We start from the raw sequence: 25,870 nt of genomic DNA, 5'->3' as shown, positions 1-25,870 counted from the left end.
CCAAACAAAAACAAAGAAAACATTTTTCTGCCATTAGCTGTTATTACATTAGATCTTTAACAACCAGACATTTTTGATGCCTAAGAAACGTCCACCTATCGATGTGGTCGGGTTTCATTCAGGTGGGTAGGGGTGGTGAATCCTTTTAAAGGGGTTGTTCACTTTTGTATTAACTTTTAGTATGACATAGAGAGTGATATTCTAGACAATTTGCATTTGGTTTTCATTTATTATTATTTCTGTTTTTTGAGTTATTTAGCTTTTTATTCAGCAACTCTACATTTTGTAATTTCAGCAATCAGGTTGCCAGGGCTCAAATTACCCTAGCAACCATGCATTGATTTGACTGGGATATGAATAGGAGAGGCCTGAACAGAAAAGGAGTAATAAAAAGTATCAATAACAATAAATTTGTAGCCGTACAGAGCATTTGTTTTTAGATGGGGTCAGTGACCCCCATTTGAAAGGTGGAAAGAGTCAGAAGAAGAAGGCACGTAATTAAAAAACAATATAAAGGAAAAAATGAGGACCAATTGAAAAGTTGCTGAGAATTAGCCATTCTATAACATATTAAAAGGTAACTAAAAAGGTGAAGCAGCCTTTAAGTTTCTTATGTCCATATAGCTTATTTTTCAGACTTGCTATAGGTTGGGGGGTTTTGCCAGTAGTTCGTAGGGGGCCCAAGTGGCTAGAAATGTATGGGTCTTATTTTGAATGTATGCAAAAGTACTTTCAAAGGACATATTTATAATAAGTTTTCTATGGACCTACAAAATAGATGGTGTCCCGATTAACTTCCATTTGGCCGATAATATTATACGTGCTATAGTTAATATATGATTGAGTAGTCATGGTTCTAAAACAAATACTGTTTTCTCTGGATATCATGCAGTGAAGCTACATCTTCCAAGGCAGTGAAACATCTAAAGCTGGCCATAGACATGCAGATTTTAGCGTTTGGATACTGTTTGTTTCAATGTAACGATCTATAACTAACCATTCAGATTAAATAAAGTAGGAAACATAACAAATCAGACGATGCTCTGGCCATTAATTGACAGACAGCAATCATATAAAGTAATATCCAACAGTAGTGAGAGTCACCCATTGATATTGTCAGATAAGAGATACATACAGTGATATTATCATTAGCTGCCAGAAATCTTCTAACCTGTGCTGCTGACATGGTACAAAAACATTGGGATGATCTACACACAGTCTCTGAATTGTAGCTCCCCATAGGTCCTCTCAGGTGTATACAGTCATATGAAAAAATTTGGGAACCTCTCTCAGCCTGCATAATAATTTACTCCACTTTCAACAAAAAAATAACAGTGGTATGTCTTCCATTTCCCACACACTGGGGTGTTTTCTGAAAAAATATTTTTAGTGAAGCAGTATTCAGTTGTATGAAATTAAATCAAATGTTAAAAACTGGCTGTTCAAAAATTTGGGTAGTAAAAATGTTTGCTAATATTAATGCATGTACTGATTACTGGCAACACCAACTTGGTTGGATTAGCTTGTTAAGTCTTGAACTTCATAGGCTGGTGTGTCCAATCATGAGAAAAGGTGTTGAAGGTGGCCAATTGCAAGTTGTGCTTCTGTTTGACTCTCCTCTGAAGAGTGACAGCATGAGATCCTCAAAGCAACTCTCAAAAGATCTGAAAACAAAGATTGTTCAGTATCATGGTTTAGGGGAAGGCTACAAAAAGCTATCTCAGAGGTTTAAACTGTCAGTTTCAACTATAAGGAATATAATCAGGAAATGGAAGGCCACAGGCACAGTTGCTGTAAAACCCAGGTCTGGCAGGTCAAGAAAAATACAGGAGCGGCATATGCGGAAGATTGTGAGAATGGCCGTCACAGTCCCCCAACTTGAATATCATGGAAAATCTATGGGATGATTTGAAGCAGGCTGTCCATGCTCGGCAGCCATCAAATTTAACTGAACTGGAGAGATTTTGTATGGATAATGGTCAAAAATGAACAGAAGATAGGCAGGAGGGGATGCAGTCCAAATAGAAGAGGGGGATGGTGGTCAGCACAGCTTTTCCAAATGGTATGCATCCAATTCCTTAATAGTTGCTCTGTGCTGCAACTGCTGCAAATGATCCAAGTATAGGAGGAAGAGGAACTCCAGCAGTATTACTGCAAACAACTTTTTATTCCAGGCAGAACAGGAGGGGATGCAGGGCACTGGCCTTGCCACACAACAGCAATGAATCCAACAATAAATGAAAAGGCTTTTCATTTATCAATGGTCAAAAATGCCACCATCCAGAATCCAGACACTCATCAACAGCTATAGGAGGCGTCTAGAGGCTGTTACATTTGCAAAAGGAGGCTCAACTAAGTATTGATTTAATATCTCTGTTGGGGTGCCCAAATTTATGCACCTGTCTAATTTTGTTATGATGCATATTGCAAATTTTCTGTTAATCCAATAAACGTTATGTCACTGCCGAAATACGACTGTTTCCATAAGGCATGTTCTATATTAAAAGGAAGTTGCTACTTTGAAAGCTCAGCCAATGATAAAGAAAACTCCAAAGAATTAACAGATATAGCCAATATCAAATTGAAATACACGCAGGGAAAGCTATAGCTTCAGTGCTGATTGGTTGGCATTCTGCAGTGCAAAGTGCTGAGAGACAGAGGCCAGGAGTGTCAGCAAATACGACTACTTTCAATACAGGTATGGGATGCGTTATCTGGAAACCCGTTATCCAGAAAGCTCCAAATTACGGAAAGGCTGTCTTCCATAGATTTCCATTTTGTCTGTAATAATAAAACAGTACCTTGTACTTGATCCCAATTAAGCAAAACCAGCCTATTGTGTTAATTTAATGTTTAAATAGTTTTCTAGTAGAATAAAGGTATGACGATCCAAATTACGGAAAGATCCCTTATCTGGAAAACCCCAGGAATAAAAAAAAACCCTGGATAACTGGTTCCATATCTGAATTATACCTTTTTTTACTTCCACAAAAAATAATATTATTCGATTTCATTTAATTCCACAAAATCTGTTGTTAAAAAAAATAAAATAGAAAACTGAAATGTATCAAATGGATAAATCTTTATCCCCTGCAGTTAATACTTGGCGGAAGCACATTTGGCAGCAATAACAGATTGGAGTCTTTTGGGATGGGATGCTGCCAATGCTGCACACATAGATTTGTCTTTATTCTTCTCTACAAAACTGCCCTGGCAGGTTCCTTAGGGATCACTGATGAATGTTCATGTCATGCCCTTCCACTGCCACCATGCTTCTTACTACCCATGATATTTGTTTTGTGATGTGCTGTGTTGGCTTTGTTCCAATACTTACACTGATCTCTAAACTCTAAAAGTTGCCTCTGGAGGAAACTTTGGATGATTTAGCAATCACTTAGACATACTGCCAACGATTTCTATTACTGGCAATGGAAAGGCATTTTGGGCAGGCAACAAATCTTGCCGTGTGCCACTGCCCTTAAAGGAGAAGGAAAGTCTAAAATTAAGTAAGCTTTATCAGAAAGGTCTATATAAATACACCAGTAAACCCTCAAGTCTTGCTGCTCTGAGTCCCCTGTCAAAAGAAACACCACATTTCTGTCCTTCTATTGTGTACATATTGGCTTCTGTGTCAGACTTCCTGTTTTCAGCATAAAATCCAGGGCTAGGGCTTGAGCATGCTCAGTTTGCTCCTCTCTCCCCCTCCCTCCTCTGCTCCCTGGTATAATCTGAGCCCAGAGCTGTGAGTGATCAGGGAGCGACTCAGGCAGGAAGTGATGTCCCACCAAGCTAATATGGCAGCTACTATCCTAAACAAACAGAGAGAGCTTCTAGAGCTTCTTTGGCCCGGGGACCAAAAAAGAGCCAATTTTTTTTCCAAGGATCGGGGGTATGGGGGTCGGGGAGGAGGGGTAGGGAGGGGGTGAAAGGGGTCGGGAGGGGTCGGCGTCCAAGTTGGGTGAGCCAGCATCAAATTTGGGGCAGCTCGTTCATTGCGGTTCTGGGCCGCGATCCAGTGGTTGGGGACCCATGTTCTAGAGCCCTTTACTCGGGTATAGTAAAGCATTCTGCAGAATAAATATAGTGTAATAGCTTGCACTTTTATGGTTATTCTATTGACAATAAACTGCTTCGGTAGCTTTCCTTCTCCTTTAATGTGTCTGCTTCCCAAATTAAAGTTACAAAATCAGAAACCATTAAGCCCTTATCTGTTTACACCAGAGCCAGGTTTGACCAGCAATAACTATGTCAAGTACTGGTTATTAAAATTATTGTATTCCTCTACTATTTATTACGTTTTTGGGATTTCAGTCATGGATTTACACAGGAGGATGTTCTTCAGATTCTGGTCTTGTCTCTGTCATGTAGAGCTTGCTGATCAGGGATGAAGCAGATATCAGCTTTGACAGTAGAAGTACTCTCTGGAGGTTCATTGCTCTCTCCCTCGGGACACCCATCAGGTTGCAGCTCTATTTACTGACTTAAACTATGATAATTGCTCTGTATTGTGTCAGAACTGGAGCCATGACCTAGGCAGAGCCGAGATCAGATGTTCTGTTTTGCGTGCGAAAACCTCCAAGGATCTGCTTGGGTGAGCTTGAAGGCATGTCAGATAGGGAGAACCTCTAGTCCCGGAGGTCCAGTGGAACAAATATGAAGTCTCAAGCCACTGTTTCATGTCCTTTGACCTGTTGTACTTGCAGTAGATGGATGTAAAAAACATGATTATATCTTTCAGGGTGTGGCGATGTAAAACACTATAATATGGACATTGCTACATTTATTCCTACCTGCATTCCAGTGTATTCAACAACAGAAATAGTATTTAGTATTAAAGATAAGTATTGGAGCGATAATATTAAAAAAGCTTATAGTGATACTCCCCTATGGTTTTAAGCTGAATTGCCCCAGCCCTTGGCAATACCTTGTTAGTAGTATTTTTATTAACCCCCTTATGCCTTAAATAATTACCATATAGTCCTGTTAAACCTGTACAACTTCAGCTGTTATTGAAATACAACTCAGCACCCAATGACAGTCTGATGGCTGTTGAACAACAGCTGAAGGGCTATACTGTCCTTGTTTATATAAATAATGTGGCTCCACAAAGTCTGTTTTGCCCCTGGCCCAGCTGTAACTGAACTAAAAATAGACCCATTAAAATTATAGACTTCAAGCATAATTAGTAATTGTTTGTACCCCATATAGCGTCAGACTCCCTGCTTCAAGGTTGCATAAAAAGGCACATGGTAAGTGGCACCTCTGGATGGGGAGAAGCTTGTTGTATATAGAGAAGGTAGAGATTTGTTTGCTTACTTTGTTCTGCCTTAGCAATGTCATAAGTTTGCATAACAAGCCTGCATGCCAGCTCTCGCTTGCTTCATCCTTAATATACTGGCCTAAAATAAAAGACAAGAGCAAGTAAAACCTGGTCACAGTTTTGGTGGCTATATATATATATATATATATATATATATATATATATATATATATATATATATATATATATATACATACATATATATATATATATATATATATATATATATATATATATATATATATATATATACACATATAATACATGAGACATGAATATCCTGTAAATTATTTTTCCTTATAATACACAAAAGCCATGGATATCTTGTAAATGTTATCCTTATAAACGGTGCGTAGTGATGTCATCAGTTATAAACGGTGAGTAGAGATGTCATTTCTGTCACATGACTCGCTAAAACTTGTGTATTATAATAAATAAAGTACCCTCTGTTGCAAAATATGAGGATATTAGAAGTAACCTCGGAGTTTCATGACCTGTATAAAAACATATATGGTCATCAAACTCCTCGGTAACTTATAATATCCTTATAATTTACAAGAGGGGGTACTTTATTCACTATATAAACGGTACTTAGTGATGTCATCGAATAATCAGAGCTTAGTAATGTCATTTCTGTCACATTACTCACTGCTCACAGCTATGGGATCTGTTATCCAGAAACCCATTATCCAGAAAGCTCCTAATTATGGAAAGGCCTTCTCCCATAGACTCCATTATAATCAAATAATCCATATTTTTAAAAATGATTTCCTTTTACTCTGTAATAATAAAGCAATACCTTGTACTTGATCCCAATATCCATCATAAGATATAATTAATCCTTATTGGAAGCAAAACCAGCTTTTTGGTTTTATTTAATGTTTACGTGATTTTTTTAGTAGACTTAGGTATGAAATCCAAATTACGGAAAGAATGCTTATCCGAGAAAACTCCAGTGTTCTGGATAACAGGTCCTATACCTGTATTATAATAAATAAAGTACCCCCTGTTGCACAATATGAGGATATTAGAAGTAATTTCTTGACTTGTATAAAAACACTTGGCCTTTACCCCCTTGCTTTTATATGATCATGTAAGTGATATTAACACCATCCTTAGGTTTTGTCAGTACCACAGTCTTGACCCCACTGTAGCGCTATTGGACGTCTCTAATCTAGCAGTAACTACACAAGCCATTGATGTCTCTTACTTGCATATGGATTACCCTTCTACTAATCACAATGCATGGATGCGCAACTCAAAATGTAAAAATCAGTGTTCAATTAACTATAATGCGCAGCCCACTCCCCCATTGGAAACTGAGACATCACTGAGCTGCGGATAAACAATTTGTGCAGCCCTGGAGTCTGAAGAACAAGTTATGCCTGGTTACATAAAGTCATTATGCAATGATGATTGCTCCGCTCTGGCTGCCAGTGGATATTTGAGAGCTGCTCTTTGGTTTGCTCCGTTTTATATCACATCTATCCTAGCCACAAAATCAAATCCTTTTGGATTAAGTCATATGGCCAGTGCTACCAGAATGGTTTGGCCATATATATGGAACTCAATTCAAATTGTTTCATATAGAATCACCAAAATGAAATTTTTTTTTGTAAACCTGTTTTTATTTAAGTTCCGTCACAATACATACATATTCATTTCTGCAATAGTGTAGTTGCGTATTAGAAGTTATGCAGAAGTAAATACAAAATGACATTTTTTAAGGGCAAAATTAATTGTTGATCAATGTTATCCAGAACATCTTGGATTTAGTGTACTTCTGAATTATGTAATGTGCAATATTTTACAGGGCACATGAATTATATTGGAAAGTTGCTTAGAGTTATATTTTATTTTACTGGCCAAATGTTGTTTTTGGCTTTACAACAAACATATAGGTCCTGATTTTAAACAGAGTTTGCTGTTTCTCCTGCTACGGGACCATATTTCCCGGTACCCTCGGAAGCTGCTGCTCTGTCCCATGCTACATGTAGCAACTGTGTATACAGAAGTAAGGGGCATATATAGTAGGCTTTCTTATTGATGAATGTCTGCCATTCTGTCTTTAAGGGGATTGTTTACCTTCCAACACTTTTTTCAGTTCAGTTGGTTTCAAATAATTTGCCAGAAATAAAGACTTTTTTCAATTACTGTACTTTCTATTTCTAATAAACAATATTGTTTACCTGGGAGGGGGCCGCCAACTCTGTAAACTGTTCTACATTGTTACATTTAGTTGATACATGTTTTACAGTTGGCCCTGCTGAGCAGAATCCCTGAATTTCATTAAAGGAAAACTATACCCCCAAAATGAATACTTAAGCAACAGATAGCTTATATCAAATTGAATGACATATTAAAGAATCTTACCAAACTGGAATATATATTTACATAAATATTACCCTTTTACATCTCTTGCCTTGAGCCACCATTTCGTGACTCTATCTGTGCTGCCTCAGAGATCACCTGACCAGAAATACTACAACACTTACTGTAACAGGAAGAAGTGAGGAAGCAAAAGGCAGAACTCTGTCTGTTAATTGGCTCATGTGACCTAACATGTGGTTTATATGTGTGCACAGTGAATCTTACGATCTCAGAGGGCGCCCTTATTTTTTAAAATGGCAATTTTCTATTTATGATTACCCAATGGCACATACTACTAAAAAAGTATATTATTATGATAATGGTTCATTTACATGAAGCAGGGTTTTACACATGAGCTGTTTTACTCAGTGTTTTTTAATAGAGACCTACATTGTTTGGGGGGTATAGTTTTCCTTTAAGGCTAGGGCCAGACGATGCATACCATTGCGGATTTTCCACAGGTGGAGAATCCGTTGATCCCATTGTCTTCTAACTGCAGGAGGATTTTGGTGCGAAATGCAAAATGTAATGTTTCAGCACTGAAATCTACCATGTCTGGCTGCACCCGATGGACACAATGCTTCCAGGTGCAGGCAAAGCAGCAGCGCCGGGCCAAGCCGACCGGGCGCCCTAGGCTCTTTGGGGACAGAGCATCAGAAAGGAGGGGAGAGAGCAGGAGGGGAAGGGAGAGAGCATCGGAAGGGAGGGGAGTGAGAGTGCAGGAGGGGAGAGGAGAGAGCACCGGAGGAGAGGGAGGCGGGGAAACCAGCAAAGATGGACTAGGGGTAGGCAGAAGACAGGTACCTGCCCAGCACAGCAGGAGGGGAGACTCGGGGTGGGGGGGAGCAGATTCTCTGCAGGTCGATATCCACAGTCGTCTGACCTAAGCTTAAAGGCAGCTGTTAAATTGATACAATAGTTTCTAATATTGCACAGATGCTGCTGAGAAATGTATCAGCTAATGAAGCAAATTGTAACAGTTCAGAATCTGCACCTGAATTACCGAGCTGCCAGACTGAAACACCAGAGACAGGAACATTCAACTTTAAACTTACATCTTAAAAAAACGGTAAAAAAATTAAAAATGGAAACACCGGTGAGCAACCTGAAAACAACTAAACTGAAAAAAGTGTTTGGAAGATGAACAACCCCTTCAGAAGATAGATAAACCATGAATCTGTAGTGTCCCTTTAACCACTGTTACATTACCTGTAAACATTTTAAAAGGGTGGTTCACTTAACTTTTAGTATGTTATAGAATGGCAAATTCTAAGCAACTTTTTAATTGGACCTCATTTTTTTTTTTTTATAGTTATTAAATTATTTGCCTCCTTCTGGACCCCATCTAGAAAACAAATGCTCCGTAGGCTACAAATGTATACTTATTACTACTTTTTACTCATCTTTCTATTCAGCCCCTCTCTCTTATTCATATTCCAGTCTCTTATTCAAATCAGTGTATGGTTAATAAGGTAATTTGGACCTTAGCAACCAGATTTTTGAAATTACAAACTGGAGAGCTGTTGAATAAAAAGCTAAATAACTCCACAAAATAACCAAAAACCACAAATACAAAATGAAAACCAACAGCAAGAGAATATCACTCTCTACATCATACTAAAAGTTACCCCTTTACGTGTATGCGCAGTTCTCTAAACCCACACACCATTTCCATTTCTAAAGCTGCGCACAAAATCCATACGCTGGTAGGAGAGGTGTGCTGCTGTGGTCTGGAGAGCTTGTTTTAGGGTTAAATGTGGAAATTGTCAGGATGATAAACTGCCCAGTGTACTGTAGCACAAACACATTTAATCTGTCTCTCAGTTCCAGAGAATCTGGACCCAGGCCAGCTTTAGCAAATAAACCTAAGTAAGTGGAAACTTTCTCAGTCATGGTTCCGAGAACTGACAGTGAACTGTGGCTGAACGCTTTACTCTCCAGTGCAGAAATCAGATTGTAAGGGGGTGGAAAGAACTGGCATGGTCTCCTTGAGATCTTTAACCCCTTCATGGCAGTCCACGTCACTAAAATTTAAAGGGGAACTATCGCAAAAATGACAATTTAATATACACTTCCTCATACTGAAGTAAGAAACTTTCTAAATACAATCAATTAAAAATTCTGCATTGTTTCTTCAATAATCAAGTTTATGTTCACTATCCCTCTCTCAGCATCTGTTTCTCTTCATTCTGTCTTCATGCAGCAGTTGGTGTCAGATGAATGATCCAATATATCTTATAGGGGGTTCCTTTTGAAGCAAATGTAGTAGAGCTCACTCAAATAACTGATTCTAGTAAAAACAAAATCTAACAAAATAACTGCCTTTTGCCCAAATTCTGCATGTAGAGAGACATGGTGAGACATGGTGAGTTTAATAGAGTGAGCTCTAATACATCTTGTATGCAAAAGGAGCCCCCCTATATGGATATATAGGATTTAACTAACAATGAATATCTGACACCCAACTGCTGCATGAAGAGAGAATGAATAGAAACAGATGCTGAAAGAGGAATAGTGAAGATAAACTTGATTATTTCAGAAACGGTACCGAATTTTTAATTGATTGTATTTAGAAAGTTTCTTCCTTCAGTATGAAGAAGAGTATATTAAATATTACAATCTGATTTCTGCACTGGAGAGTAAAGTGTATTTTTAATTGTGTATTTAGAAAGTTTCTGATTTCAGTATGATGAAGCTAATATTACATTTTCATTTTTCGCGACAGTTCCCCTTTAAATACATCAAATGGAAGCTGTTGCTGGACTACAACTCCCTGCTCCTTATGAGTACCTTTGGCTGCTCTGAGGTGCTGAGGGTTGTAGTCCAAGAGCAGCTGAAGAGGCACAGATAGTAGATCCCTTTCCAAAGGCAGAGCCTCAGCCCCAAAGACATTCATGCAAATAAAGCAACATTTCAGAGGAATATTTACTAAGCCGCAGGCACGCCTCCCTGTTTCTACAGCTGCAGGCAAAAATTTGCATGATGCTTTTGGAAAGAAGCTTTCGAGAGCACCCATAACACGGGCGCAGAAATACGCTCTTGGCCTGTACTGAATTAGCGCTGAATTTCCTTCATATTTATATATGTTTGCTTGGTGATTAGTCCAAGAGGAGCAGCAAGTCTTTTCAGTGTGATCCTTGGCCTTTCCACAAAGTAGAGTTTTGTTCTCGGAGCGGAAAAGTCTTTATGTGATGTTAGGGGGAAAAAAATCAGCACATCAGGCTTTAAAGGAATTAGGGCCAGAAGTGCACCTTTTTTTAAGTGTTCATGAGAACTGAGGCAAAATTCTAAGGAAATGTATTATCTGTCACTTCTACAAGAGAAAACATACAGAAGTACCAATTAATTATTATTATGCTTTATTTATACAGCCCTGACATATTACACGGCTCTTTACAGAGAGTGTTTAATCATTCACATCAGCCCCTGCCCCAGTTTGTTACACTGAGTGCTAGAACAATCCTTCACGTCTATATAGATTAAGTTTTTTGAAGCTACGGGTACAGTAAGAAGGGCACATTTTTCCCCAGTACAGTAATGCATAGGAATAATTCGATGTTTCTTTTGATTATTCTAATTGAACTAGATCAGTAAAAGCGCACTGCTGATTGGTTCCAACGGATTAATGAGCCAGGGCAAATTTTGCCCATGTAACTAAATAACGTTTAAAAGCTGTAAGCTGTATTGAGATGTATACAATACATCTTATTAATATAATAATGTTATACTTTATAGTATAAGTTTGTATGTGCTCACCTTGTCAACATGGGTTCCTGCTGGGTACTCTGGTTTCCTCCCACATTCCAAAACCACACAGACAGGTTAACTGTATACTGTTGAAAATGACCCTACTATATGTGTATGTGACTATAAACTCCACTGGGGCAGTAAATAATATATATATTTATATTGTCTAACACGTGTTATGCACTGTTATGTTTATATATAGTTAGCACAAGCGGAGAGTCAATCCACTGCAAAGTACATATAAATATTCCAACAAGGTCGCACTCACATTAGATAAAATGTAGCATTTATTCCAAACGCAGTAAAAGCATGTAAAAAGTTCATATGCAGCACATAGCAGACTTATCTGTACAGAGTCGGTGTAAATAGTGACGTTTCGGGAACATCTCGTCCCCTTTCTCAAGCATGGCTCTGCCACAGCGTGTAACAATCTGAAACGTTTCCAGGATCGTGTTAGGGTATGAAGACGGAAGTGATGTAGCCGGTAACCATGGATACGCGTATCTCAGATATCGCGCATACATTGAAGCAGATACACCCACGTCCATCCTAGTAACTATCGCGTATCTACATAGCAACATCAAGTTCAATTTCAATATACAGTATTCAATGAGATTCCAGTAACACAGCTACGTTAAGGCATACACTGCAATAACTAACAATTACACAAGCAAGACTTGTCACAAGAATAAGTGCAAGTCAAAGTCTCGGTTTAACCCCTTAGGGGATAATGTTTTCAGCCTATCAATCCACTGAACCTCTGTTTTCTTTAATATCAAATTGCGGTCACCACCTCTTTTTGGTCGGAGGAATGTGTTGAAGTACTCTAAATTTTAGATCATCCGATGTATGTCCCATATCTATACACTGTCTAGATACAGGTAAAGATTTATCTTTTGTGTTAATGGTCGATCTATGTTGGGAAAACCTTTTGAGTGGTTTCACCAACATAGATTATCAACCCACACGGACAGACCAGCATGTAAACCACAAAACTTGCTTCACAGGTGTTAAACCCACGTATTTTATATGTTCTCTGTGTCACTGAACTCAGGACCCACCAATACATATTTACATTGAGCACAACCTCTACATTTAAACATGCCTTCTCTTTTAGGACCCAAAAATGTTTCTTGTGGGGTTGACAAACCTCCGCGTTCACAGCTTTATTGCCTATAGTAGTACCCCTGCGGAATGACATCATTGGTAATTGTTGAAAGTCAGTGATAGAATGTTTGTACAATATAGATTTGTAGCCATTTCTACATGCATTGTACTGTGAGACAAAGGCAACTCTTTGATTATGATTATTACGTTTATATCTTTTCTGTCCCAATTCTCTATTTTGTATCATGTCTATATTTTTCTGTATAATATGATTTGGATATCTCCCTATCCGAAAGTTTCTTACTCATAGTTTTCAAATCTTTATCTCGGACCTGTGGTTCACTTGTAATTCTACATACTTTCGAGAACTGACTTATAGGTATTGATCTTTTTACTCCTAGGGGATGATGACTATCATATGAGAGTTACTGATTTTGATCTGTAGGCTTTGTGCAATATACGAGTTTCAAAGCCAAATTGTGAACGTGAAACAAGTACATCTAGAAATGCTACACTGACATTGTTAATATCTGCATGGGCTCATTAATTGCATCACGGAAGACGGACAGAGACTCCAGGTCACCCCACCATAGGAGAAATACATCATCGATGTACCTCCACCAAGCCACACAGTGGCTGGTGAAGAGTACATTTTGATACCCGTGCATCTCCTCAAACCAACTCATGAATGAGTTGGCATATGCCAGGGCCACCTTGGAGCCCATGGTTGTCCCCCATATCTGCAAGTAATGTTTGTCCTGAAACTTTAAATAATTCCTATGTAATATAAAGCTTAGCATCTCCATGAAGAAATCAATCTCATTATCATAATATAGTGCACTGTTGTATAGTATAGTTTTCACTGCCTGCAGACCCTTAGTATAAGGAATGGATGTATAAAGGCTAGCCACATCTAATGTGGCCAACCAAAGTACACCCTCCACATTTTGTGCGAAAGCTTCTCTAAAAAGTCCCCTGTATCTCGAATAAAGGATCTTGTTTGTTGTTTCAAGGGGTTCAATATTTTATCCAGTACCTCTGCTGCTTTAATCATTAAGGACCCTATACCCCCCATAATAGGCCTACCTGGCGGGTTAATAGGGTCCTTGTGGATTTTCGGTAATACATAGATAAGAGGCACTATAGGAAAGTCTACAGTCATGTATATCTTGGAAGATACAGTAATGGTCTGATTTTGTACAGCATGAAGTAACAGAGTATCAAATTCATGTTTAAACATATCTGTGGGGTCACCCTTTAGCATCAAATATACAGTGTTGTCTGACAATTGTCCAGATATCTCATTCACATACATATCAGTGTCCAAGACAACGATAGCTCCTCCCTTGTCAGAAGGCATTATCGTTATGTTGGACATTGACCGTAATTCCATCAAAGTATCAACCTCCATCTTAGTCATATTGTATCGCCCACATTTCTTCCTAGTCAACATACTGGATTCAATTTCAGATTTTACTTTTTGTATATAATTTTCAACCACAGGGTAGGTTGTACGGGGTACTTTTTCATGGTTTTACTGTGTTTGGAATAAATGCTACATTTTATCTAAAGTGAGTGCAACCTTGTTGGAATATTTATATATACTGTATATTTATATATAGAATTCCACAAAGAACCGCACGCCAACTTGTTCTGATGAATACATTCACATTTTATTGTATTCAATTATTGTATTCACGCAAATTGAATACAATAAAATGTGAATTTATTCATCAGAACAAGTTGGAGTGCGGTTCTTTGTGGAATTCTATGATAACAAATTAACAGATCCGGATCAGAGTGCGGCTGCCTATGTTGAATTATATATATATATATATATATATATATATATATATATATATATATATATATAGATATATATATAGATATATATATAGATATATATATATATATATATATATATCTATATATATATATATATAGATATATATATAGATATATATAGATATATAGATATATAGATATATATATATATTTGCAGAGACAAAGCTGCACTCACAGGACTTATGAAACTATAGTCAATTTTATTGGCACGACTGACGTTTCGGCTGAAAACACCGGTTTAAAAATACATTGTGGCGGGAAACCAGTGAAAAATGCTGAATCACTAGAGTAAACGACCAAGCACTGTTTAAAAATCACACCAAAAAATAGTCTACTATACTTTAGTGATGTTATTGAATAGCCAATTCTACGTAACTTTTTAATTGGTCTTCATTTTTTATTTTGTTATAGTTTTTTAAATTATTTGCCTTCTTCTTCTGACTCTTTCCTGCTTTCAAATCAGGGTCACTGACCCCCATCTAAAAAACAAATGCTCCATAAGGCTACACATTTATTGTTATTGCTACAGTTGGCACATTTTCTAGTTTTAGGCTTGTTGTTCAGTGGAATGCATTTATCTGAGTGTTCTAATGTGTAATTACTGTATAAATAGTTCAAAACATTAATTTGCAAAATTAAATATAAAAAATCAAAAAAAGTATAATTCTGAAGATTTACCATAACCATAGAATTTTCATACCAGGCCACACTGACTAAGTTAAAGGGAAAATCTCACTCAAACAGAGCATTGTTCACAGATATATCATTATTTCTTCCATGCTGTTCTTTATTCCCTTCTCTCTTTGCATTTTCTGTTACCTAATGTAATGTTTCCTTTTATACTTGTAACCACTGTGGTGTTCAATCATTTCTGTTGTAACGATGACACTGAGATTTACACCTTTTGACTCCTATTCCCTCCTTACTATCAAATATCACTTACTGCCTTACAGCTATCTCTTCATGGATGACTACAAGCTTTCTAAAAATATCAACTTCATCTATTTCCCACTGTCATCCAACACTTTCTTTCTAGATAGTCTGCTCTTAATAAATAACACAGTAAAATGTTCCCCATAAGAAATAATTACAAGTATAGGATCTGTTATCCAGAATGCTTGGGACCTGGGGTTTTCTGGATAAGGGGTCTTTCTGTAACTCGTATCTCAATTTCTTAAGTCTACTAAATATATAATTTAAACATTAAATAAAACCAATATGGTTTTTTTTGCTTACAGTAAGGATTAATTATATCTTAGTTTGGGTGAAGAACAAGGTACTGTTTTATTATTATTTATCATTATTTCAGAAACTCATTATCTATAAAGTTCAGAATTACGGGAAGACCACCTCTCATAGACTCCATTTTAATCAAATAATTCAAAATTTTAAACTGATTTATTTTTCGTCTGTAATAATAAAACAGTATTGTGTACTTGATCCCAATTAAAATATAATGGATCCTTACTTGAGGCAAAACAATCCTATTTGGTTTAATTAATATTTACATTTTTTTTATATAGACTTAAAGTACAGAGATCCAAATTACAGAAAAAAAACCCAGATTCCCCCCTCGCATTATGGATAACAGGTCCCACATCTGTTTTGTGGTACTAGTATCTATTTAGCCTGTTGTTACATTGATTCCAGAAATTTAAATGAAACAGAGCAGGAATATAGTTATTCAGAATTGTAAATTATTTTCCTGTGTAGCTGTTGCCTTTAGGTAGTAGCCCAGAATCTTATATGTGCTAAGTAGACAGAGAAGCTTGGCTTCATAATTCTACAAGAACCAACTATTAGTTGTACCTTCTGAGGGGAATGTCAACTATGGATTAAAGGGGTTGTTCACCTTTAAATTAACTTTTATTATGCTATAGAGAGGGATATTCTGAGACAATTTGCAATTGGTTTTCATTTTTTATTATTTGTGTTTTTTTAGTTATTTAGCTTTTTTTCAGCAGCTCTCCAGTTTGCATTTTCAGCATCCATGTATTGATATGAATATGAGGGCCTGAATAGAAAGATGGGTAACAAAAAGTAGCAATAACAATACATTTGTAGCCTTACAGAGCATTTGTTTTTAGATGGGGTAAGTCATCCCCATTTGAAAGCTGGAAAGAGTCAGAAGAAGGAGGCAAATAATTCAAAAACTACAAAAAAATAAAAAAATAAAGTCCAATTGAAAAGTTGCTTAGAATTAGCCATTCTATAACATACTAAAATATAATTAAAGGTGAACCACCCATTTGAAGCAGGGCCACTAAGACAGGGGCTGGATGCCCTTGCATTTTGGGTAGCCAATAAATGCATATAGAAGGCCATGTAGACAACAGCTCATTGTATTACAAAGCATAATATAGTGAATAAAGTACCCCCTCTTGTAAAATATATGGATATTATAAGTTACTGAGGAGTTTCATGACCATATAAAAACACGAGGCCGAAGGCCAAGTGTTTTTATACAGGTCATGAAACTCCGAGTTAACTTCTAATATCCTCATATTTGGCAACTGGGGGTACTTTATTTATTATAATACACAAATTTCAGTGAGTCTTGACAGAAATGACATCAGAACTCACCGTTTATAACTGATGACATCAGAACTCACCGTTTATAAGGATATAATTTACAAGATATTCATGGCTTTTGTGTATTATATAGTAATATATAATGCAGTGATGATTATTTAGATGCTATGGGGCAAATTCACTAAGCGCCAAAAATGCGCTAGTGACGGCTTCGCCGCACTTCGCCATAATTCCCCAGGCGCAGTTTTGCCAGGGCTGCTCAAATTCATTAAAATCTGGGAGGGGAAAGGTAGTGAAGTTGCGATATCGTTAATTCGTCAAGAAAAGCGAAGTTACGCTAGCAATGCCTAATTTGCATACGATGCCAAGTGAAAGTACAATGGACGTATATGTAGCATAAACTAGATTATACTACACAAGCTGGGAAACATTCATTAAATAAAATAGAGGTCTTATATTGCCCTACACATGTGCCCACTGTATAGTTTAGGTGTCATATGTAAGGAAATGTAGGGGGGAAGGAGGGTACCCCAAAAAAGAATTTCGATCTTTTTCAGCCTATCACCCTGAAAAATTTAAAAGACACCAGCTTTTTTGGGACTTAGAAAAAATTTTCTACTATTTTTGAAGATCCTCCTATCTACTCTATTGCACTTCGCCTGGTCTGAGCTGGCGAAGTCAAGTCTGGCGCAAGAGGTGACGTTCAGTAAAATCCGCAAGTTAGGGAATTAGCTTAGTTACAGCCCTTCTCCAGAGTGAAACTTCGCCTGGCATTAGGGTACGAAGTAGCGCTTTGTCTACTTTGCTAGCGAATTTACGCCAGCACCCATTAGTAAATCGGCGAAGTGCCAAAATGACTTCACGCTGGGGAATTTAATAAATTTCCCCCTAACTCGAGGCTAATGGAGTTCCCTCTGATGCCTTGAGTCCTGTGCTGTCATTTGGACAGAAAATCTCTCTATAATGTCAGACTTGCAGCACCGCAGATCCTGACAACTACAAATTGAGACTCTTCAGTACATGTCCTAGGACAGTTAACTTATCTGCTTTGTAACAAGATCAGCCTTGTTTTATTCCTAGCTCCGAGTGTTTTGGATGCTGAGACAAAGAAGCAATTCAGATGAAACATGAACTTGTATAATCAGCTGGTGAAACGGGAGGGAAGCAGAATACACAGAACTCTAAGGACTTGCCTCTGATAATAATAAATATACCATTGCTAGAAGTAATTAAGATGTAGAAGCTTGTTACTATCCTTTCTTCGCTTATACCTGCCCAATGTGGATTTAATGACTGTTCTTCAACTTGAATTGAACTCATTAGTTATGGAATAAGTGTGTTCAAATGGATCAGCTTTATGGAAATGTAAAGCAAAATCCCACCCGGTGTAAAACAGCACTTTTTTCATTACAGGTATGGGATCTGTTTTCCAGAATGCTCTGGACCTGGTGTTTTCAGTGTAAGGGGTCTTTCTGTAATTTGGATCTACTAAAAAATTATTTAAACATTCTTTAAACCCAATATGAAGATTGTTTTGCCTCTAATAAGGATTAAATATATTTTAGCTGGGATTAAGTACAAGGTACTGTTTTATTATAACAGAGAAAAAGGAAATAATTTTCAAACATTTTTAATTATTTGATAAAAATGGAGTCTATGGGAGACAGCCTTTCCATAATTTGGAGCTTTCTTGATAACGGGTTTTCGGATAACTGATTCTATACCTGTTTATATTTTGTTTATTAACAATTTCATGTATTTAAGGGTTATATATAATATTATATCATCGCTGGGGAGGTATATGGCTCAGGGACAGATTTCTGTTATTACTTTATTCTAGCTAGGAGCACAGCTATTCATTGACTAGAATATAGTGACACAAGCTTCCCTCTCTGATTTGAGCCACAAATGTTACTGTAAAAAGTTGTATTGCTCAGAATTCCAGGGAATTGCCCATTTAGCTTACACAAAGGGGCAGATTTTTCAAAGATTGATGAAGGAATCCAGCAGAAGCCCTACCCATTCCACGTTTTATTCACTTTTGATCTATTTGTACAAAATAGCCAATTGATTCCATTGAACTGATAAGCTCATGCAATCCATTAATCAGAATTTAAATCTGACGTTATTCATTATTGATCGAATCCCCTTTCCTAGAAGCAGAAACCAGGAAGATCAATGCAATCTGATTGAGCCATAATTAATTGATACATTATAGATATATGATTGTTTTAATAAACAAGGGGTTGTTGGCCTTTAGTTCAGTTGATTTCAGATTGTTCACCAGAAATAAAGATTTTTTTCAGTTGCTTTCCTTTTTTTATTCTTCACCGTTTTTCCAAAATTGAAGTTGAAATTTTATTCCAGGGGCAGATTCTGAACTGTTACAATTTGCTTCATTAGTTGATACATTTCTCAGCAGCATCTGTTGGAATATTAGCAACTATTGTATCAATTTTATCAGCTTCCTTTAATGAAACTCAGGGATTCTGCTCAGCAAGGCAAATAATAACAAATGTATATAGTATCATATAGAACAGTTTACAGAGTCAGTGACCCCCCCTCCCGTAGCTGCTTTAGAAAGACATAGGAAGGTGGAAAATGAAACAGTAAGGGGGTTATTTATTAAAGTCGAATGCCAAAAACTTGAAAAATTCTAGTTTTTTTAAACTATAAAATCTGAATTTTTTGGTGAAAAAACCCTCAAATTTTTCGTGATTTATTATACCCCGGGGATAGAAAAAGTTTGAATCCGAAAATCCGGAATCTCAGACCTGCCTGGGTTGTACTGTATATAAGTCAATGGGAGAAGTCTGAAGATATCCTGATCTGCGCTGGGTTTCGTGCAAAAATCCGAAGAATTAGTGGCTTTCGCCGTAAAACTGGAAAAATATGATTTTCAGGCGGGAAATCCAAAAACTTTGTACGATTATAATTTTCGTTCAATTTTCACAATTTTTCAAGTTTTTTCACGAACTGGAATTTTTCAGGAAAATGTATTGATAAATAACGGGAAATAACCCGTTGGTCAGAGTATAGTTCAGAAAATAAGGGATACATTTGATTTTTGATAAATAACCCCCTAAACTTTAATATAAGAAAACGATCGAAAATAGAGAGTAATTTAAAAGAAGTCTTTATTCCTTGTAAACAATCTGAAACTAACTGAACTGAAAAAAGTATTGGAAGGTGAACAACCCCTTTAATGATTGTTACTGTTTGATTTGGTCAAAACACTTTCCTCCAAGGAAAAAGTTATCCAGTGTTTAAAATTCCATTGTGGCATTAAGCTGGCCATAGATGCAAAGATCCTATCGTACGATCGGACATCCCCATCTCCCGACCCACCACTAACCATTCAGATCAAAGTCTTACCATTCAGATCAAATAAAGTAGTTAAAGAACAGATCAGCAATGTTCTGCCCCTGACAGCAATCGTACGATATCTATATCTGACAAAGCTAGTGACAGTCTCCCACTGAAAATCGTATGATCGGCAATACACGCAGAGATATTATCGGCAGCCGATAGAAATGTTCTAACCTGTTCAATCGACCAAACAACCGATCTCCGCCGGATGAAAAATGTCGGGTCTCCCCACACGGTCCCAAAAATCGTACGAATCCTCTATTCGTATGATCAGATCTTTGCGTCTATGGCCAGCTTTAGTCTTCTCTTTACCTTTTATATATATTTTGTGCGTATGGTTGGATGTTTTCTTTTGTCTGATCCCAGGACAACAGACAGGTTGAAGATATCCATTCTTGAAAGAAGATAAAGACAGTCAGTGACTGATAGTCTGAGCCAATGAAACTGTAACAGCCATGTAAAGATTTATCTGTCATTTCTGCTTATGGCTATGTACCAGGTTTCAGTGCCAGTTTACTGCCACTTCTATTTGCTCTTCAAAGTAAATGATGTCTGGGTTTCATTCACCCTTTAAATCCTTGCATACAGAACAAATGAATCATGTTGCCATTCGGATTACCAAATGTACATCAGTACAAGCATTAGAAAATAATTTATTGTATTTATGTGTTGAGCAATTTTTCTGATTTTTCTTCTCTACAAGCCTTAGTAACTCTTGTTTCTCCCCTCACAGCGCTTTTACAAGAAAGCAGCAGCCTTTGTGCTCCGAGCCGTTGCCAAACACTCTCCTCAGTTAGCTCAGTCAATAGTGGACTCTGGGGCTGTGGATACGCTGGTGATTTGCCTGGAGGACTTTGACCCTGGTGTGAAGGAGGCAGCAGCTTGGGCGCTGGGCTATATTGCTAGACACAATGCAGGTAATGGCTTTGCATACTTGCATAGTTAAATCGGGTTGAAAAAAGTCTAAGTTCAACCCCTCCAAATGAAAACCCAGCATCAATACACACACCCCTCCATACCGTCACATAAATGATATATACCCATATCTCTACTAACTATAGAGTTTAGTATCACAATAGCCTTTGATATTATGTCTGTCCAAGAAATCATCCAAGTCATTCTTAAAGGCATTAACTGAATCAGCATCACAACATCACCCGGCAGTGCATTCCACAACCTCACTAATAAAAGTTCTTTTCCTCTAGTCTGAAGGGGTGGCCTCTGGTACGGTGATACTTCTATGAGTAAAAAGGTCCCCTGCTATTTGTGATCTCTCTTTCCTTATACCACAGGGCAGATCTACTAAAATTCGAATTGTGGTAGGGAAGGATTCGTAGCAGTTCAAATCATTTCACATTTACCAAACATTACCTGCAGTATATAACTTTATTGTTAATACGAACTATGTTTAACCTCTTTACAAGGCCTAAAAGCTAGAAATCAAGAGAACAACCCACAACACATATTTCTTTCTCAAAAGAAGTCCTCTTGACAAATATAAAGCTGTTATATTGTAGATGAAATCAGATGCAATTACATGTAATTACATCAAGTACAATCAATATGTAGCACTTCCCAGAACGAAGGAGGCTATGCACAGACTGAGCGCCCATTTCAGAATTTCTAGATTTCACTGATATCAGTGTCTGTGAATTATATAGGCCACTGCAGCTTTCACCAAAGCAATTTAATGTTCCAGAACACATGAAATTGTCTCCAAAGCCACTGTGGAAAACAGGGTATAAGTGATGCAAGCCATATAGAGGTCATAGAATCAGATGATCATCTTGCTGTGGATTTGAGCAGACTTATGTACAAATGTAGTAGCTCCAACCTCTATACAGATATGGGACCTGATATCCAGAATGCTCGGGACTTGGGGTTTTCCGGATAAGGGATCTTTCCATAATTTAGATCTTCATACCTTAAGTCTACTAGAAAATCATGTAAACATTAAATTAACCCAATAGGCTGGTTTTGCTTCCAATACCAATTAATTATATCTTAGTTCGGATCAAGTACAAGCTACTGTTTTATTATTACAGAGAAAAAGGAAATCATTTTTCAAAAATTGGATTATTTGGATAAAATGGAGTCTATGGGAGATGGCCTTTCTGTAATTCAGAAATTTCTGGATAACGGGTTTCCGGATAACGGATCCCATACCTGTAATGCAAAATATAAGAATACATTCACTGTATATATAGTGAACATCATACAGACTAGGGAGCCTATTTATTAAACCTTACATTTTTTTCTGGTCGAGATTTTTAAAGGGGAAAAATTTTTAATTTTTAGATGAAAAAACCTAGAATTTATCGAGATTTATTAAGCTCTAAAGCCACTAAAAATTTGAATCCAAAATACTCCAGCTAAAACCTGTTAAAATCATGTAGAAGTTAATAGCAGATGGTCCCTTTAACAATTGGAACATGTTTCTACCTTCAGGATTCTCAATAGTTTCAGTCTCTTTGCACTGGCTTTCGATCGATAATCGATAAATTTGAGTTGTCATGGCGACAATTCGATAGACGAGTTTTCAGAGCGTCAGTTCAAAAAAAGTCACACGATTCTAATTGAGGCACGATTTTGTCACAATTTTTTTTGCACCGACTACTTTGAGAAGAATTATTGTTAAATTAAGGGGATTTGGGCTGGGGGTTTGGTATTTTTTTTTTTTAACTAGAGTGAGAAAAAGTTGAATTTTAGTAAATGATCCCCTAAATGTATAATAACAGAATTAAGACTAGGGTATGCAGTGGTCCCTAAGCTCCGGTTTATTTGTAGGGATTCAAGGCCAATTTGTCACTTGGAAGCAATTTTACCCAGATCATGCAATTCTACCAGTACCCTACTAGTAAAAATGCCCTATAGGACTGTAGTAAATAGTGTTACAAGAGTAAATATGGGCAGTACTAACCAAGCAAACTATTTTTTAAATATCGTGCCTCAGTCTGCAGATTATATTTATTGGTTTCCTTTTTTGAAACAAATGATCTGATTGGTTGCTGTGAGTTATTAAATGGCAGTGTTCTCAGATGAATACCTCTGGAATGTCTCATCCCCCTGTTTTTCCACCATAATCCACATTCCAAAGCTTTAATATCATTAGTCTATATTTCAGAGATACAACCTTGTATATTGACAGAGGGTCGTTATTATATATATTAATCTATATATGGAACATGGAGGAGCACTCGCCAAACAAAAACACATCATGCCTGGGTGCAGGTAAAATGTGTACAAAATAACAAAAAAATAACTCAACAGCCTCAGTGAGCGTAACTGATTTTAATAGACAAGCAAACAAAATTCAAGCGTTTCGATGACATCATAGTGTTCTTCCTTTGGGAAGGGTTCATTTTTTTTCCCTGAGGAAGATCACTATGATGGGATCGAAACGTTGGAATTTCGTTTTACTTTGTGTTAGACAAAATGTTATACAATATATATATTTTTGTACTACTCAATACATTTTCTAATTTGTCACCAAACTCATTTTTTTGCTGTCTGCATTACCATTCTCACCATCCCCTCCTTCCCTGATCTGGCTAGTTGCCCTTTTCCTTAGCCATACTTTATCTTTCAGCTCATGTGTCCCCCTCTCCTTCCCTCAGGCTGTGCTTTGAATTCCCCTTCCCCCAGCCTCTCCTTTCATTTGTTTTGCCTCTTTCTCCATCAAGTCCTGCTCTGCTCCCCATCAGTTCCTACACCCCCCTCCCTCCATCCTTCAAGCCCTTTCTTGATTAATTTCCCCCTGTTCCCTCTTTTAGCCCCTATTCTCCCCCTTAATCACCCGGCAGAATGTTGCTGTTTTCTATATTTAACTTTTGCTGTGTTTCCAACATGTTTTATACTCATCATTATTTCTCTGGCTGGTGAACCCCTTCCCTGACACTTGCAGTTACAAGGCAGTAACCCGTAGAATTCTAGGGTGTACAGACATGATGAACTGCAGAAGTGGATTTCAGAGTAAAGGCTTTTCATGGATATGAACTTTACAAGAAACAGAGGGATTATGGTTAATCTCATTTGCACTCTTGCAGGAGAAAAAAAAGCTGTGGCAGCGCAGTCAGCCCATGGTATTTATGGTAATCTGCGGCTTTCCAAAATTGTTGTACCACAGTTCAGAGGTCATAGAACGTGATTATATCCTTGTGTGATACAGCATTCTGCAAATCTCCGGGGGTTTTACACCTGTGTGAGCTGACGCTATACCCACTCAAGCACTGGCCAGCAGCCAACTCACACTCTATATACACAAATACACGTTAATATGTCTAAGGAGGAAAAAATAGTCTACTGCGAGGGAACCGCATTGGAGATAGTGTTATTTCCTTATGTCAAGGCTCGATGGGATACATGAATACATTTAGGGAAAGTTTTCCAAGTGAATGCCATAACAGGCAATACAGACAATTAAGTACTGCCTTTTGAGCTACTAGAAAATCATGGATATCAAAAGTCCTGAAATAGCTCATGTGCCACTTTTGTGAAATTGTTGTAAAATAAAAAAAGAGGTGTCATTATTACTGCAACAAAATATGAAGCACTGGCATCATATCCAGCACTGTATATAAGCTGAAATAAATTATCAGTATATATGGGAAAAGATTTGCTTTCCATTTATTTCATCTTTTTTTTTTTTTACAATTTTTTCCAAAACTGAAATTTATGGGCAGATTATTAAGGGTCGAGTAGTAAATTGGAATTTTCAAAATTCACACATTCGAATGTAAATTCAAATGTGAGATTCATCACACCTCAACCACGGAAACAGTTCTAATTTGCATATTCGCCACCTGAGTTCATTGACAAGTTAGTGGCAGAGGTCCGTCGAACCATATGAATATGTTAATCTCCTTCCTGACATTCAAGTTTTTTTCGGAGGGAAAACTTAATTAGAATTTGATTCGAAATTTCGGTTGGGACTATTTGATCGAATATAAGACGTTCAATTTTTTTCTTAAATAACCTCCTGTTTGAGCTGTGAGTATATTAGATAAAAAAGAAATTCACATAAATTCAAAATTCCACCTTTGATAAATCTGCTCATTAAAGTTGAATGTCCCTGTCTCGTTTTCCGGTCTGGCAGCTCAGTGATCCCGGTGCAAATTCTGAACTGTTACAATTTGCTCCATTAGTTGATACATTTCTCAGCAGCATCTTTGGAATATTAGCAACTATTGTATCAATTCTAACAGCTGCCTTTAATGAAACTCAGGGATTCTGCTCAACAGGGACAAAGATAACAAATGTATCAACTAATGTAAAATTTAAACTTTAATATTAGAAAAACAGCCACAAATAAATAATAGTAAGTAACTGAAAAAAGTGCCTATGATTAAGGAAATGCTTTCCGGAAACGCGTAAGGCGATGCTATTACCATAGGGGCCGATTCACTAACTTCGAGTGAAGGATTCGAAGGTAAAAAACTTTGAATTTCGAAGTTTTTTTTGGGCTACTTCGACCATCGAATGGGCTACTTCGACCTTCGACTACGAATCAAAGGATTCAAACTAAAAATCGTTCGACTATTCGACCATTCGATAGTTGAAGTACTGTCTCTTTAAAAAAAA

At 37.2% G+C, this 25,870-nt stretch overlaps 1 protein-coding gene across 1 annotated transcript in view; it reads left to right on the top strand.

The window, feature by feature from the left end:
* Window positions 1-25,870, top strand: part of spag6.L (sperm associated antigen 6 L homeolog) — a 101,077-nt gene that overhangs the window by 20,101 nt on the left and 55,106 nt on the right. Inside the window, 1 exon segment of the mRNA NM_001096217.1 lies at window positions 21,024-21,207. Coding sequence (NP_001089686.1) covers window positions 21,024-21,207 — 184 coding nt within the window.

This window comes from Xenopus laevis, chromosome 6L (genome assembly GCF_017654675.1).
Source record: "Xenopus laevis strain J_2021 chromosome 6L, Xenopus_laevis_v10.1, whole genome shotgun sequence".
NCBI lineage: Eukaryota > Metazoa > Chordata > Amphibia > Anura > Pipidae > Xenopus > Xenopus laevis.
This window is presented reverse-complemented; position numbering and strand designations above follow the sequence as displayed.